Source organism: Formica exsecta, unplaced genomic scaffold (genome assembly GCF_003651465.1).
Source record: "Formica exsecta isolate Colony F162 unplaced genomic scaffold, ASM365146v1 scaffold362, whole genome shotgun sequence".
In the NCBI taxonomy this organism is placed as follows: domain Eukaryota; kingdom Metazoa; phylum Arthropoda; class Insecta; order Hymenoptera; family Formicidae; genus Formica; species Formica exsecta.
Genome location: NW_021850867.1, coordinates 808,046 through 826,699, shown reverse-complemented (window position 1 = coordinate 826,699; position 18,654 = coordinate 808,046). Strand labels below are relative to the sequence as shown.

Below are 18,654 nucleotides of genomic sequence, written 5' to 3'. Positions count from 1 at the left end.
TATGACGAGAATGATGAGACGCAATCTCGCTTAATGCGATTTTGTAGCCGCTCGGCGAATGTGATATACGAGCGGATCGTAGTTCGCAATTACCGCGCATTGTGTGGCGATTCAATTTATAAGATGGCTTCGGTTTATCAAGGAACACATATCCGCAAAATGCGTCTAAATGTTTTAGTATCTTGCATTAGTATAAACTTGGCGTTTTATTTTTATCATTTATCTTTTAATTTGGATATATAACAAAACATTTTTTCTTAAATTTTAAGAGATTTTTTCCTGATTTATTGACGTGTATCTCATTTGTATATATAAAATTTTAATTAAATACACACTTTTTATATACTACATTATACTACGATGACAGTAGTCTTATTTCAATAAATCTCGAATAAATCTCATAAAAAGATCTTATTGGGTTTTTTTAGAATCATCATAAAGTAGGAATTTACTTCTTGTTTGGCGAGGGTAAAAAAATTAATGAATGCAATGGTCCTGACGAAACAGATGCTGAATTAACTGGCTTAGAAATAATGGCAGCAGGATGCTGCGGGATAATTTAACGGGACGCCATGCTGTCGAACAATTCACTTGTGTAATTTGTTAATCTCATAAAATGCATATGTAACCAACGTTACGTAACTGTTGTCCAACTAGTTGCGGCACACCTCGCCTTGATATAAATTGTCGAAATATTGATTTAGAAACAACAACAATCAATTCATAGCCTTTTCGCTGTTGTAAAATAAAAAAATTCTAGGTGATTATATACAAAATTTTAAATCAATACTTGAAGTTGTACATACTAAGACGTATTTTGGTTAGAAGATTTAAAGGTATAGAATTATTTTTACTCCTGTAATACATTAAAAGATTAATTTATTTTTATTTTCGTTACATTTTACAAAAATTGGAACATATATTATCTCGTGCATTAAAATATTCGTCTAAAAAAGAAATTTGTTTATTTGTTTATTGTAATTCTTAAATTGCTCAATACATTGTTTTTAAATAGATAATACATAATAGATCAAATCACGGACAAAACTGATTATTAAACATAAATGTAAAATCATAATTTTTATTTTCTTATACCAGTGTGTTAAAAAGATAACATGTTGCTCCATATCGATAATGATAAAACGTTAAAATTGTCAATCATTTTCACGGCGTGGTGTGGATTTGATACGTGTTTATAAGTGCGAAGACAGCAACTCGGCAAACGACCAAAGTGGAATTAACCAACACTCGCTAGCACTATTCGAGAGCGAGAATGTACCGGGTTCTAATTAACACGACATTGCTGTTACGCCCACTCGATCTGTACGACACGAGGACACGTTGTAAAATTTGCGATGCCGCATTTCAACAGCATCTCCTATAGCATTAATGTAAGATAGGATAGCGTAATGACACAATTATGCGCTCTCGTCGATAAAAATAAATCTCTAATTGGAACGACTAATTCAATCTCAAAACTGCCAACCGTACAATTTCAATTTGATGGATTCGAGAATCGATATATTGAAAATTTCCATGAATAGAGATCGAATTATTGAAAACACAATATCGGTTATTGCCGTTAAAATGAATTGCATTAGATTATTTTTTTAAATGGCTTAAATCAGGGAATAATATCTTATAATGTTCATAAAATTAATAAAAAATTATATATAATAGTAACTCTCCCCCCTAAATTTAGAGACATTCTCAAAAATGAGAAAATTTTCTCTTTATTTCTAGTTTTATTTAACTGCCTATTTAAAAATTACAAATGTGTATATTACATTCGATATAAATAAAGTATTCAATTCTTGACATAATTACGATTTTTGTATCAAAGTTGATTTAAATTATACTTTTTTCAATTTAATTAACAGAGAATATAATTTACCCATAAGGCAAACTTTTACACGACGAGAAGAAAAATGCGAAAGAATATATTTTTGAATTCTTTATTTATTTACTCAGTCTCCTTGAAATTACTATAGAAATTTAGCATGCTTCACAAACATCTGTGTACTTTTGGTCATCGATTCTCTCTCGGGTCATCCTGCTATCGAGCTCTTCCGGTTTTCCGGCACGCAGCAGCAAGATACGGCGGGGGCATAATAAATTTCGCGCAAAGCATAATGGAACGGTGCACTAAGTCGCGATATCGGACTCGCTCGCGGCTAACGACGTAAAAATAGAAACGGAGTACGGTCCGGCAAAGTTCTCTCGCTTCGCAAAAGGAGCAATGCGAGAGGGTCGACGCGTCGGCGTCGCCGCGCTCTCGTAAAGCGGCCAGATATGCGAGGAACCACTAACTTAATGATTTATGTCGCGCATGCAACGTCGCCCGCCATTCCGAATCTTATGTTATACGACCACCGCGTCGCGTTACATGTACATATCTACCGTATATATACATGTGTGTGTATGTATATATATGTATGTATGTACGTATACCCCACCCTCCCCTCACGGATTATCCCCCGCTGACCTAACTGAAACTTATCGTTGCCGTGCGATAAGAAGGGAACGGCCAACTTCGTGCTAGCTAACCCGTCTACCCGCGAACTTTGCCGGAAGATCGTCGTCGAGTTCCAGCTGTTACCGGAAAATACGACACGAGCGACGGAACCCGACGGAACAAATTTCGAGAAATTCCTACAACGTTTGTCCGCGAATATTTTTTGTGTAAATATAATCGTGTTATATATTTCTTTCTGGATATATAATCAAAGAAAGAAAGACAGAGAGAGTTACTTCTACGCGGAAAGATTAAATATAAGGATGGAGAATCTGAATCGAAGAATATTATTTAAATTGACAAGTGATTTATTGATTATATCGACGCGATGAAACTTTCATAAGGTTAATTACTGCTGCCTACATTATTCCTGGCCGCGGGCATCGATGACATAAACTCTTGTGGTGTGTCGTGCAAAGTTTCGTATACCCCACCCTCCCCTCACGGATTATCCCCCGCTGACCTAACTGAAACTTATCGTTGCCGTGCGATAAGAAGGGAACGGCCAACTTCGTGCTAGCTAACCCGTCTACCCGCGAACTTTGCCGGAAGATCGTCGTCGAGTTCCAGCTGTTACCGGAAAATACGACACGAGCGACGGAACCCGACGGAACAAATTTCGAGAAATTCCTACAACGTTTGTCCGCGAATATTTTTTGTGTAAATATAATCGTGTTATATATTTCTTTCTGGATATATAATCAAAGAAAGAAAGACAGAGAGAGTTACTTCTACGCGGAAAGATTAAATATAAGGATGGAGAATCTGAATCGAAGAATATTATTTAAATTGACAAGTGATTTATTGATTATATCGACGCGATGAAACTTTCATAAGGTTAATTACTGCTGCCTACATTATTCCTGGCCACGGGCATCGATGACATAAACTCTTGTGGTTTGTCGTGCAAAGTTTCCACGTGAGAGAAATCGTGTAACAGCGCGCGCGTATCCGATAGCGGACGTTGTTACACGGTAACGGCATTGCTCTTAATGAAAGTCCCACATTGGCGGTCTTTGATGTACCGCCCACGTATAATATATATATGTCCACATGCGGAAACTGTGGACTTAATTTTCCTCGCGAGCCTAATGTGATTCAGCGTAACATCGTTGAATTCAATTGTCGAAAATTATGCGCGAATCTCTCACACAAGATTGTTTTCTATATGTCACATTTAATGGCTATTAAAGTACAGACAATTTCCTTTATTTTTAATTCTAAATGGAGGAATATTATTTAAAATTATCTAAATTATTTAAATATTTGAATCGACTAATTCTTAATATATTAATTGGCCAATTCAAATATTTAAATAATTCAAATAACTTTAAATAATATTCCTCTATTTAGAATTAAATATATATGTAGTTTTCAACCGTTTAATAGTCTTCATTTTTATCGAGAAATAATTTATAGCTACTTCGTAAAATCTGTTACAGAATTACAACGGCGCACCTTCAACGAGCAATTTACGCCTCGTGTAAACAACACCTCGCAGCTCATGATGGAAAGCGGTGCTCGACAAATAAAGTTCGACGAACGGTAAGTACCTTGCTTATTCTTCTTGCTTTATCATCGTTCCATCCAACACTTTGCAGCCGGCAAATGGCTAACGAGAAATGTGGCAATAGCGGTACACTATAATCAGATAATCTGAAAGCAGCCAGTAGCGGATGGACTATCGCCAATTTAATTATCCGGCTCATTCCCCGCAGGACCCGAGAAAACTCTCTTTCTTTTTCGGTAAAGAGACGTTAATTCTATTTCCAGCGAAACAGCAACGGTTGCACGCTGCAACGCTATAACGTTGCCCGTATTTCCGCTCTATTCATTCATCGTTCCTCTCGTCCGCGCCCCCCCCTCCCTCCTCCTCCTCCCCCTCAACCCACCCTCTAGGTTGCCCCCAATCCGCACTTCGTTATTCACGAACGGCTGGCGCAGGAAGCCTTCGGTATACTTTTTCCCTCATATCCCCACCCGGTAAATAAATAACGGAGCAACGGATTGCAAATATCTGTTCGACTGTCGGATGTGAAATATTGCCGGAATTTGCATCGTAAACTCGGTTATCCCGTTGGCTCTTTCGTGCACACACAGCGGAACACCTGAAATCCCTCCTCAAATAAAGGAGCGAACTTTGAGCGGGAAGAAAAACGAGAGAAATCGCGGACAAATTTTACGCGAACGTACGTATCCCTCTGTCAACGGCGGGTTGACGGGAACGGGAAAATGGGAGCGCGTCCGTGATTCCTGATTTGAAAATAGAGAGCGACTAACGCACTCGTACGTGTTTAAGTATTTTCGCGTTGTATTCTGCGAGAGACTGAATAGGGCTTCGAAATAGTGTCGAGTGGTAGTGTTGCATGTAGGTTAAGCCGATTGGGAATTAAGTGGAGTTACATTACGGTCCTCACCGCGCGCGAATTAGATTGAATATCCAATTCGCGGCCGAGTAGACGCCTCACCTGTGTGATTTGGATTATGAGAATCTTCTTAAAACCTTGAATAGGCCATAGCTCCTAGTCGCGCGTGCGGAATAAATGTAGGAATGGAAATGTAGGAGGAAAGAAGGATCGGGATGAATTCGCTCCTTCGATGCTTCGATCGCGGCATTCGATCTCCTCTTTCTGTCTTGGAATGGTTGTCATATAACGATTCGCTGACGTCTCGTATCAAAGCAAAATGATGCTCATTAAACTCTAATCGAAGTCGTCTGGAGGTCTGAATTATTCTATGTGTTTTTTATCAACAAAAATTCTGTCTATAAAATGTTTTGGGTCTAGTGAAATTACGAATACATGGATTTTAACGAATACATCATGAATGATTTGCGAATCAAATATTTCCTTAGTGAAAATGTTGAGAAAAATTTACATTTATCACAAATTTTTATTATTTTCAATATATAATTCTTACGAATCTTTGTGTGGTAAAAATCTTTGAAATTATTATATATTAAGAGTTTACTCTATCTTTCTGGTTTGCACCTCTAAAACCCAGCCTTGAAAAGCCTTTTGAAATTCAATGCACTTCATGCAAATAAGGATTACTTACCATACACCAAGTATGTAGGATAATAATATACGTGATCACCGATAGACAAACTTACCTGAAAAAAATGAGAATAATAGATAAGTATATTAACATGACAATTTATCTTGTAAATAGTCTTGTATAATAATAATTTTCAAATTACAAATATGTTAAAGTTTATTTGAAATTAAATGAAAAATATATAAATCTATTCTTGGCGCAAATAAGAAAGATCAACATCGTTCGCAAAAAATTTTCAATTTTTATGGTATGTTTGACTAATATGTTTTAGTAACTATTTCTCAAAATACACCATCTGTTAAAGTATAAAACTCAATTGGATAAAACTCAAATAAAGAATGTTTTATTTGATCGATATTATCCATTCATATAGCACAAAGTTTATTTCCTGAAAAAAAAAAAAAAAAAAAAATCTGGCAATTTGATTCTTCGATGTTTAAGGCTGGAGGGAAACCGATTTTAAAATAGCCGAGCGATATTTGCAGATAAAAAGTTAAAAAAATAGATCTCATATATTTTTAACTTTTTCAATTTGTTTAACACGCCGAAAAAAAGTAAATTTAAATGCAAACCGCTGCTAAATGCGATATTTTATAATTCTCAAGGTATATAAACTTGAGAAACTTTCGTTCGGATTATCATAGCTTTCGGATTATAGAAGTCGCACTATATTTTTATTAACATCGCGAGCATCTGCGACGTACACGGCTAATGCATATCTGGGCCTGTTTTTTTTTTGCCGGAAACGTCTCGCGTCGCGACATGTTAACCCTTTGTACCCGGATTATACTTTTCTGCCGCTTGACGGTCAGCTTGAGATTAATTTTTATTACGAGTACTCGCTAGTCGTGCAAATAGCAAAAGAGATCAAAGTATGGTGGCAAAAGATGACTGTTCTCCGGTAAAAATTCATTCTACTGTGAAGGATTGGGTCATTTAATATTAGATACGATTCAAATTGAATATAAAGAGGCTCTAGCAAAGAAATTCAAATTATAAAGAAGGAGGTATTTCAGAGGAGATGCAACTTTTTAATCATCGTGCCTGTCTGCTAATTATGATGAAGAAAGACTTTGGCCATCGGCCATTATTTTATAATTACTTTCTTGCACAGAAAAGTTCCGCGAAAATAATTTTCCTCGAACACTCTTTTCAAAAAGCTCTTTCAGACGGCGCTATTTATCGATTTTCATCGCGTCCGCCATTACAGCGTGATCGAGTTGCAAAATATAAGGGGTCACGTTGCACATGATTAAAATATAATATAAATGCGAAGTGAAATTGCACGCGTATCTGGAAGGGTCTTCCGTGAGATTTTTTGATATCGTGCAAAACACGCGTCTGGAAATATTTGTGCAAATATTCCGTCAGCCATGCACGCGACGATAACATGGACTGCAACCTAAAAAGATTCTTTTTCTGTGTGAAAAGGTCATGACATTTTTTTGTAGTTTACTTTATTTTTATGTTCTTTCTTTATAGGCTCGCAAACTTCATCATGCTTCAGAGAAGAAATTTCGTTTTTGCAAAGAAAAAATCGCACTAACAAACAGTTTAGTGCCATTGTAATAATTAAAAGCACACAATCTTATGAAAACTAGCAACTGAAATACTTGCAAAACAATTAGAGTGTTATAGAATTATTAAAGTAATTAAAGTGGTGCGCGAGTACACGATATTAACATATTGCGTTATTCTGACGGCCGTAGCCATCATGGTTGGTAGTCGCCTTACATCTCGCGATGACTATATCCACGTGTATTATTATATGTATATAAGACTCTATAATTGGCGTAAAACTTAAAAAAATATCCATATGTATAAATATTAATCTTGTCATGTATAAATATTAATCTTGTTGATCTAAATCGCGAAAAGCTAAAAATCTCAGATATGCAATTATGATGCAAAAAAGTTGTGAGGAAAAAATTATTAGAATTGAAGATTACAAAAGAAGAGAAGGGAGATGGAGAGAGAAAAGCTTACATCGTTACGGTGACAGCTTCGCGATTATTCGCGATGTTTTCGGATCGCGGAATTTTTTATCAGTTATAAACGCTCTTCAATTTACTTTTCGCAAACAGACGCACAGACGTTCTTTGATACGAGACGGAGGCGGAGCGCTGGTTGCTGGATTACCGCGACCTGACAAGCTCGTCGCAGCATCCGACTGTGATATTACATTTTCCGCGAAATTCACCATAATACCCTGACATAACGACATACAACTTACAATACATAAAATACGTAAAATTGCGTCAGGCAGGATGGCGGAAACCGCTTCGCATAAAGAGACATACGCACAGGTTTCTTTCTAATTCTCAATCTATCGGGAATAAACTACAAGTATATAACTTGCAGATAAGAAAGAAAAAATTGAAAACAAAATGCACTTATATATTTTCTATTTTTATAGTTAGAATTATATAAGTTAAATGATAATAGACTAATCATTAATCGATTCTATTTTTTTTTGTAAAGATAAGAGAGAAATAAAATTGCAAACGATATGCCCCGAGCTGCGCGTTCTGTGCTTACATACGAAATCCGTGTGAACAGAATATATTCGCGCCTTGCATATATACGCTCCCTTTCTCAATTAGTCTCTTCAGTTTATCGCGAGGACAGATAGTAAAGCCGCCCCGGTTTCCCAACGACCGACCTTAGATGCAGCTGCAGCTGCAGAGCGCGTACGCCGGCGCGGCCGCCTCGAACGCGAAAACTTCTGTTTCCGCAATAGAGGAACAGGGAGCGAGAGCGAGAGTAAGGGAGGATTCTAGAGAGAGGGAGAGAGAGAGAGAGAGAGAGAGAGAAAGAGAGAGAGAAGGAGGTACGTTATTTCCATTTAAAGTGGGCTTTACAAACTGGGTTGCAATAAACATAGCTCGGCAGAGAACTTAAGTAAGCACGCACGCACGCACGCACGCACGCACGCACGCACGCATGCACGCGACATCGGCGCTTGCATCCTGCCATGCCGTAGTAACGCAAACGAGAATTAACGACGACGGCACGCTCGCGTTGTATCACAGAAATTTGAAATAATACGGCCGTGCGCGACAATCTCATTAATTTATCGAGTTGCACGTACATTTTTCGCGGTAATCATATCTTTCTTTAAATTCTCTAAAAGTAACGGCAGGATGTGAAAAATGGGGTTTACTCAGTGTTACGTATATTAAGAGAAGCGTTAACGCTCTCCTCTATTTTTTTTATGTCATTTAGCTATTGCAGGGCGGCGGATATAACGAATTTATTCAATAATCTATAATAATCTCTAAATTTGGAGGGAAGTGGTTCGATCGCGCTATGAACTCCCGGCAAAGCATCGCGTGCGACAGCCCCATGTGATAAAGGGAGGCCGGCGGCGACGCGTACGTCAAATCCTCTGTTTTTATAGCCGCGCAGCGATAAAAGAGGGACGAATGGGTGCTCGATTTAAGCGCGTTAAAGGGCGAGGATTGATCGTTTTCCGTTGATATATCTTGCGTGTCTTTCTCTCTCCCCGCGAACTTTTCACCGAGCAGCGGCACTTGTGCGGATTTGCATGTTCAAATGTCATCCTCCTGCTCTCTCCCTCCTCCGAATATCGCACCCTCACGCCGCGAAAAAAAAACCCCGAACGACGTAGCGCGTTATTTTAAGCGGATGTGTACCCTAATACAATATGCGCTCGTGCATCTTTCATGAAACGCATGACACGCTCGAACGAGTTTATTCGTCTCGTGCACACTGCGCCACGACGTGTACACGTGAGAGAATATCTTTGAGCTACTCTGCTACTATTTATTCTGTCGGGCCGTTAAATAATCCATACAAGGCGTTTCTTAATCTTGGAAAAGCGATTTAATTTTCGCAATGTATGATTCTGAGAAGCGCAAAGTTTAGTTTTGAAACTTATACGAACTTTTTGTTAATCCGAAGTGATGAATCTATTTTCGAAATACTTTTTACATTTTGTATCACACCAATTGTTCGGCAAATTGTTTGGGTTCGTTTCGAGAAATGTAGAGTTTTCTGCGCGCGATATTAAATATTATATGTATCGACAAATGTATTTTCGATGTTTCTAAATCGATTTAATTGGCATTTCTGTTCTTTCGAATTATTATCCGATTGGCTATAAATTTTTCGACGATAATGGTTATTTATGTGAAAATATAAAAAGAACTTGCGAGTTAACTCATCTAGAAATTACCGCGTATAAACCGCGCGATTATATCGGCCAGACAAGTAAATATTTATGACCAGTACACGTTTCTTTTGCTTATCTATGGAAGCACAGAAATTTCTACGGACCTCGGGCTCGGGTTCTATGTCCATTTACGAATGCATTCTTCGTAGCACTCTTCTCCGGATTGCACGTCTGTATCTTGCTATTCACTCTCGCGTAATCTAATTGGCCAGGTCGTCCTCTCACTAGCTATGCAGCGAGACGGGCTGTGTAGCAGTATAAAAGTAACGTTCTTCCTCTCCCCGAGGAGTCGGAGTCTCTTAGCTATCAACGATTTAAGTTTCGTGACTAGTGCAGTCGCAATAATTCACGGGATGCGAGATGCGCTGCGCCCAACGTATGACACTTAAGTCACAATTCCTTTCCCTCGTGTGCAAGTCATAGTCCATGCAATTCGAAACTTGTAACGGCTGGATACATAGGGAAATTGTATTGCTTTGCTAGTTGATGCGACGGAAGGGAAGAGCAAACGGCCGACGATATGGACGGCTTTTGCGTGGAATGCTTTGCAATATCATGCTTATGCATGATGTGATAAGCTTGTACGATTAACTTTTCTCTTAAGATTCTTCTTAATCCTCAAGTGTGTTTTTACTAAAATTAGAAATGTTCGGCAAATGGCGGGAGATCAATAACACAGTACAGTTTATCTTTAGATAGTTCGATATCTCATTAATAAAAGAAATTAGCTTCAAATTTTTTCGCGGAAGAATTTATCATTGAAAAATAATGGAACAGGAAAGAGGGGCATCTTGAATATTCAATATTGAGTATTTTGAAAAAAAATTATCGTAAATTTTATTGATTTCCAATTAGATGAGATATTAAGATATCATTAATCATAATTGAAGATTTGTGTTAAGCTAGTGATTTCCATATTATTTTATCGCCCATAATATTTGGCATATGCATGGCTAATTTATTGAAAAAACATTCATGTACGTTTGGTTTGAGAGTTAGTGCAGTATTAATATTATTAACCAATTTTGGTCAAAGGCTGACTAATGTGTCAAAAGCATGTGTAGCGCGCACGCATTATGCGTGCTGCACAAAACAAAGTATAATTTAATTTCGAATAAAAAAAGTTGTGCGAGAATATAGTATTAAAAGAGAAGATGCAACGCGTGGACAAATTATTACTATTTTTTTTTTTTTTTAAATATTTTAATTCGACGAATGTGTCGCTGCGGTCGGACGTTGCTTGACGCTTTATAATTAGCTGCGTCCGGCGATGCTTAAAAAGCATGTCGCGAAAAAGCCCTTGTTAATTATCGCGTGTTCCATGAATTAAGAGAAAAGGACACGCGAAATTCTCGCTACCGTTGAAAGGAGAAACGTCAATCGCGTTAGTCTTAATTTATATAAAATTTAAAGAAAAAATGCGACAAACGTATAATATAATATTCAAAAATAGGAGTATTGTGTCAAAAATGTTTTGTTGTGTGTATGAGAGAGAGAGAGAGAGAGAGAGAGAGAGAGAGAGGGAGAGAGAACCACAATAGGATCGAACATTATCATAGATAATTATTGAAAGGAATTATATAGCTAAAAAAATGCTCAGGGTAATACGTTATTTTCAATTGAAACCGTGGCGTATTTAAATGCGACGACGGGAAGACTTTTAATTTCATCAGACATGCGGTGCCTGCTCCGTGAAGTGCCACGATGCGCCATAAATCTCTCTCACACCCGACGCATAAGTAATGCCGCCGCTATCGTATTTACGTAATTATCCGCTCTCGGTTCTCTCGCCCCCGCGTGTTAGTTTTATCGTGCCCTGCCCGACCGTAATGCCTGATTATGTTTTAACGTGCCAGATCCTTCGAGTCGCGGCGCAATTTCTTTCAGCGGTGAGCCACGGGGGAGAAATTCCGCGTCGATGCCCGGAAAAAATGGTAAAGAGTGCAAGGGAAGAATGTTGAGGGGTGGCAAGCAGTCCCCATCGGAAATTTTAATACTTGAAAGCGCCGGTGTCTCTGTCGTAAACCACCGCTCAGGCTGGCGTGAAACTTGAATAGCGGACGATTGACACTACGTCTCCGGACAGAGTGCACCGTAAAAGGGCCTCGGATGTGTATTCGGGAACGCGTCTTCATACGCTCCAAGTTCGGATGAGTGCCCGAGTGCTTTGCTTGCTAGCAGGTTTTCTTCGGTAAACTTTTAAGTGCCGGTCCACGGGATGACGTACAAAATTGCAGAACGCCGGCCGGAATTTTACGACTCGGACTTTTCATTTTGTAGATGCAACTCGAGCCGTATAAGCTCGAGTAAGGTAACACAATTTTAAATTTTGCGTAGATACTGGCGTGTTTGAAAAACCATTAATTTGATGGTAAAATACGAGTAATTTGGATAATTCAAACAATATGAATTTGAGATAAAATATAGGTAGTTGAATACAATACATTTATGTACTTGGAGAATTATGCTTCGTAGATTATAATACTCAAGTAACCAAGTATATTAACAATACTAGTTTAGTTTCCTAGCTAGCTAAGCTCCGTACATCTATTGTAGCGAGGAAACGGAGCATTTTCAGATATAAATTCATGGTTCCTCCGATGCTTCCGATTCGCAAAACTCGGCCGCTCGCGGGGTTTGTTGCACCCTTCTGGGACACATTCCGCTATACATGGGTGACCCGTATAGCAGCGATAAAACGGTCACGATTATTGCGAACTCGTCGCACGCGCGAGTTATAATTCAAACGTACGTGCGAGCTTGGCGGAACATTGCGCGCGCGGGAGTCGAACGAGCTACGAAAGCCGTCAAAGCGATTCCATCCCCGAGACACCGGCGGAATGTGGTTCAAGGGAGAGAAAGACGCGGTCGATACCGGCTGATTTTCACCTTCGCAATCCTCGCTTCGCCTCGCGAAAGGGGTTCGATGAGTCGCGACACATACGGGGTGAGCCGCGACCCGTAAAATTGCACGTTTCCGCGCAAATGCGCGCCGGATATTTTTGTTTCGTCGCCAGGTAGAGCAAGCACAAGGAGCGCAAAGAGGAATAGTGATGGAACGATCGATGACGCGACTCTCTCTCTCTCTCTTTTTCTCATTATTTTTTATTTATTTTTTCGTTATTTTATATACAAATGTCAATCTCTGACGATTATCTATGTTGAAGTGATTTATATGTTGAAAATAAAATTTGTCTCAAAACATATACATATATATTCTGAATTTTTCAAGTTTCTTTTTTAAAAAAGTGGCTTTATTTTCTTTATTCTACTTTTTGAGTAAGTAATATCCAATTTTCAATAAGAAAATCACAATTGTAGATATTTTTGCCAATAAATATAGAAAATCTCGCTCTCGAGCACGCGCGCGATAGATTTATTTAATATTCTTCGAAGAATGTTCTTCGCCAGTTTGCAATCATCGCAACAAAGCAATAGTGTTTCGCAATCCGAAAAACTGCACTTTCCACTTGACTATATACCAACTATTTTTTTTTCTTGCGCGATAACGTGAAATTCTTATACACGCGTGCAATAGCGCCTGGAAAATAGGAAGAAGTTGCACGATTGTTTCAAGAAAACTGGATTTTAGAAAGATCTCGCGCGAAGAAGAAAACAATGTAATAGACAAAAGTGCATTCGCGTTCTCTCAGAAATGGATACTATCTTGGTACTTTAGAAAAATCAAATGTTCGCGTTAAAAAGTTGACAAATGAAAAATTCAAGATTTTGTTAATATAAATTTATTATATTTTGTATTACATATAGATAATTAATATTTCATTATTAATATCTATTAACATATTATTTGTAACTTATTTTATATATTAATAATAATTTTTGGTTTTAATTATCTATATTATATCTGTCAAAAAAATAAAACAAAATATAATCAAAATTAATCATATATATTTGTATATAAAATACATTTTATTTTATTTTATTCTTTTGGATTATATACATTATATTATGCGTATTATTCTTTTTTCTTATATGTTTATTTATGCGCTTGAATGCTTATTCTGTTTCTTTCACTTATGCATCGCGCTTTGTATATAGTGTCTCTTTGTATGTTTGCTTACGCTTTGGATAATTTTGCATTTTACCTTTCGGAATAGATGATAAACGATTCCCGTTTTGTAGCAGAGACTAACAATTGTCGAAAGTAATTCGCCACCGAGCGCACGGTAACTACCATTGTCACAGAAGAAAATCGTCCTGTGGGAATCGCAATGCGCATTAAGCGGTTACCGCGGCATATTTCATTGCGAAATTAACCTCGTGGTGGTATTTCATCGCTTTGATGAAGGAAAAAAGCCCAGACGAGCGTATCCGCTTTAATAAAAACGGAACAGAATTATGTGGTGGCGAATAAACTTAAGCACCCTTTTTTTCTGGGGATTGTCAGCATATTTTTGCCGCAGTTATTGTCATACGAATTCTTTCGTTATATCTCCTTTGCTATGAAATTGATTCACAAAACTTGCTCATTTGGTACGTTTAATTATCGGAATATCTATGCAAAGATATTATACATCGAACTTCCCCTCTTCGGATGGTCCATTGCTTGCCATATAGTATAATGATCATACAGTAATAGAAGAGAGATACAAGCGTAGTGCGAGAAAGGCTAGATAGCGATAAAATATGAGCAGCGGAAGCTCTAGAGTAGTCTTCGTGGTTCTGCAAATATTTCCTCCCTCTTTGCGTGTTCTCATCTCCCTTTTTTTTCTCTTTTTCTCTTTTTTCTCTTCTCGCTCATTTTCTCTCTTTCTTGCCTTTGTCGTTCAAGTCCGTGAAAAAAACGAGGGAAGGAACCAATACCGATATCGATATACCGCAGATGCCATAGCGCGTTTTCCGATATTAACTGATTAAACATTTACCGTGGATTTTAAAAGGCTGCGGAAAGATAGTCGCCGTTACCGTTGTCGCATTTTTGTTCTCTCGGCCCTTTTTCGTGTAATAACTTCATAAGCAGGGCGAAAAAGTCAAGCAGAGCAACTCGATGAGACGACTTAATTAAAAAAGCACGAAGTTGCTGCGCGCAGATTATGAACCGAAATAGATTCGCGTATTAAAATATAAGCTGTTTATGCGAATGCTTTTTATTTCCTGCTCGTTGCAGCACCTTCTCATGGGAATGCTGTGATGTTAATTAGTCCTGATGAAGTGAACCTAATTGCGCTGCATTGAGCCACTATCGTCCTCTTATCTTTACTTTATTCTTCTTATTGTGTTGGAAGAGCTCTTTAAAAGAGCACTTTAAAATGTATTATTTACATAAGTGTAAATATGCACGTGTCGTGTTTGCACATGTAAATGTTTAATTTTTAACATGAATTAAATAATATTATTTGTTGATAATAGCTCTGGAAACAATAGCCCTTTGTATCATGAGCAAATCCTCTTATTAAAAGCCACGCTTGCTCTACAAGAGTCGAGGGACGAAATAGTAGCAAACATTCGGACTCGAGCCTTAAATATAGAAAGTACATAATATTTGACATGACACTATACAGGGTGGTCCTCGTAACGGTAGGCCACGATTTTTAAGGCACTTACAATAATCTGACATAAAAAAGTCATAAACAGAAATTTATCAGTTTCTAACCGGCAACAAATTGCAATAAATTTAGTTTCCGATAATCTTACCGTAAAACTTTTATGTACAGAATTTCCATACGTAATACATCTTTTCGTCTGTTTATAGTTTTTCCATTTTTTATCGACTTGTTGAAACTTTAAGATCTTTGAAATAAATCAAAACTTTGTGCGCAATTGTACAACCAGAGAAATCACGCCATCGTTTCCCGACCGCCTCTACACCGACAATATTAACTTTAGAAATACCCAGTGGAGTCCGATTCTGGATAGTTAAAGAGCCATTACTTTCGGCCGTGCGCTGCAGTTCCGTGTTTCCGGTGCGCTTTTACGACGAGGGTCGTGCGTTAAAAAATAGAAAAAAAAAATAAAATTCGCGATGTAATCTCCGCTTCCGTGCTCGTAAAAGAATCCGGGGTGTTGGCCTGACTGATGGACGATCGTGAAGTACCGTCGGTTGAGCGAAGGGTCAAACGAAAACACACGGAAGAGACCGGGCAGCCCAGCCCGGTGTCGCGCTGTCGGTTTTCGTGCCGGCGAAACGAACCGCGGATTGATCGCCGGCGAACCGCACGAGATTGATCGCGCCGTGTGTTTCTTGCGTTTACACAACGGCAACATGGGTTGCATGCGAGAACTACGTTGACGTTGACTCTCTCTCGTTTTGAGTGGAACTTTAAAGTACGTTCATATCTTCTACGGTCACGTTGCCCCCTATTTAAATGCACGGAGAAACAGAGTTTCGCTATTGCAGCGAAATCGTCACCGCTTTAACGGTGAAGTTAATTCATTATTGAAGTAAAATTCTTCGGTTAAATTATAATTAACGAATAAAATATGTTTTTAATAAATTTTTTTGCTGTCTATATAATAATCGATAAACTTTGCAGGGCAGCAATAAACATGCATTGCGCTAAATTTTTTTCTCCGTGTAGAATATCTATCTATCTCTCTCTCTCTCATCTTATTTCTCTTTAAATAATTTGATGACAATAGTAATTTCATACAATATAATGACCAAACGATGTATATAATATTATATTACACAATGCGCGCGCGTAACAATATAGAGAGAGCAGAGAGCATGGTATTATTATCGCGATGTATAATAATACCGATTGCACCCTCCCACATTCAGACGCATTCGGGTGCAGCAACTAGCTGGCAATGGCAAGATAACAAGATATGTGCCTCGAATCGCTAATGATGTAAGTCCAAACTTGGCAAAGTGCATCGAGACGAAGGTTATGGGGGTGTGTAGCGGAAGTGCGAGGGGGAAGGGAAAATGATTGACTTCTGGCGAAATCCCGATGTGGATAAACTTTGATACGCGATTGTATCGAGCGACTAATTAAATTCCGAAACCGACGCGGATCGCGCGAGGTTTAACCTGATCCGGTGGTTGATCGCATATTTCGCGGTCTGCATAATTTTATATCGGATGAGAAAGATTCGAGCAAGCGAAAGAATTTAACTGCGAGTGAACGGCTCGCAGAAGCGACGACAAATTTCAGGGGAGGAGAAAAAGAACGGGCGGCAAAATATCGCGGCTGGCTTGATAAGGGTCCGCGATTAATTCCACGTTGAAAATTAATTGCGGGTCGACACCCCCGCGTGGCGGATACGATATAGATACGTGCCCATTGTGTGTAGCGAGACGCGATGATATCGCGATTTATCGCGGCGTCCGGCTATCTGCTGCGCCAAGTTTCGCTGCGTCACTGCGTTGATAAAAGGAGCGGGCAATCGCGTTAATTTTTGCGCGTGCAAAAGAAAAATCTTTCCTGGGGTAAAAGCGGCCGCTTACGTATGCAACTTTAAAGAAGGATTTTTCTCGTATGCTGTCCGACGTAATTTCGCGCGCTTGCGCGTTTGCGTTATTTAAAGGGGATACTTATGTGGTCCTAAGAATAATGAGATATATTATTATTATTCATTTGAGATAGAAATTGAAACAAAATGGAGAATTGGAAATAATTTATTTATTTATTTATGATATTTTCACACAGTGGGCAATTATTTCTTTAACTATGATATATTTGTGTGGATTCAAACATGTTTTATATCGCGCATTAATTTTTCGTCGATATGTAATTTACCATTATTATTTCCGGAGTGAAAGAGCGAAATAACATACGAATCGCCAGAATAATTTAAATAGCGGGAAACAATTGATGTACAGAGCGTAGAATAATACACGAATCGCTGTGGACCAAATAAATTAAATAATGGAATATTGTTACATATTGATTTATTTATTAAAATAAATTAGAAATGTGAGGAATAGAATATTCGGAATGAAATTATTTTATAAAGTTAATTAATAATTATTTAGCATAAAGTAATATTTCAGAGCGACAAAACAAATCGGCTGGCACATGGTTTTGACATTTGTTTACATTGCGTAGTATTCATGCAGATAATAGTACGATCCGCTCTGTGTGCCCCTCGAAACACGCAATTATTCTCTATAAATAATTAGCGATTATATTAATCCATGTACGACTAGTTAAACTTCGCGATTAAGAATTCCTAGATGCATCTCTCAAGGCGACAGCTATTTACCGAAACAAATATTTTGCGCGATTTATTCATTCAGTGTAAAAATTGAAACGATAGGAAATGATAATTAGAAATTGCCATTTCATTACATATTTATAAATGATAATTATTTTCTTAACGATTCGTACATTTTTTGTATTCTAATACATTATGCTTTGCGATTAAAACAATTGATCGAATGATCCAAATAAGCCGTCATATGTATCAACCATTTATTAATAATTAATGCATTGAACAAAATTTATCGTGTATATTATATTGGGTTGAACGGAAAGTTCGTGCCGTTCAACCCAATACAATAACTTTGATCTCATTTGGAAAATAATTTAATTCTCTTCAACTTTTGTTTCGGTACTTTTTGTTAAAAGACGCATATTTTCCCTGATATTTGTAAAAATGTAAAAAATAACCGTGATTTCAGAGGTTTTTGGGCGCTAACTTTTTAAGGAAGCATTTTTCGACACATGTTTATAGGAAACTTTTTGTTCGGTATTAAATTATCTTTCAAATGAGATCAAAGTGATTGTAGTTCGCTCCATAGGTTTTGAAATAAACCAGTTAAAAACCAATTTCAAATGTACCGAAAAGTGTTTTTTCAGCTATTGACGGTTATTCGAAAACCTATGAAACGAACTATTGGGTTGAACGGAAAGTTCGTTCCGTTTTTTACTAAGAGGTGAAGACCGAAAAAACGGCACAAACTTTCCGTTCAACCCAATAT

The 18,654-nt window shown here is 37.9% G+C and overlaps 2 protein-coding genes across 5 annotated transcripts in view; one reads left to right on the top strand and one right to left on the bottom strand.

Annotated features, from left to right (window-relative positions):
• LOC115238875 (28S ribosomal protein S24, mitochondrial) overlaps positions 1–18,654 on the top strand; it is a 136,137-nt gene that overhangs the window by 80,891 nt on the left and 36,592 nt on the right. For both annotated transcript variants that reach the window (XM_029813016.1, XM_029813017.1), the window contains exon 3: positions 3,958–4,060. In XM_029813016.1, the coding sequence (XP_029668876.1) occupies positions 3,958–4,060 (103 nt within the window). The remainder of the gene's footprint in view (positions 1–3,957; positions 4,061–18,654) is intronic.
• LOC115238871 (tetraspanin-5) overlaps positions 1–18,654 on the bottom strand; it is a 106,903-nt gene that overhangs the window by 56,207 nt on the left and 32,042 nt on the right. The window lies entirely within an intron of this gene.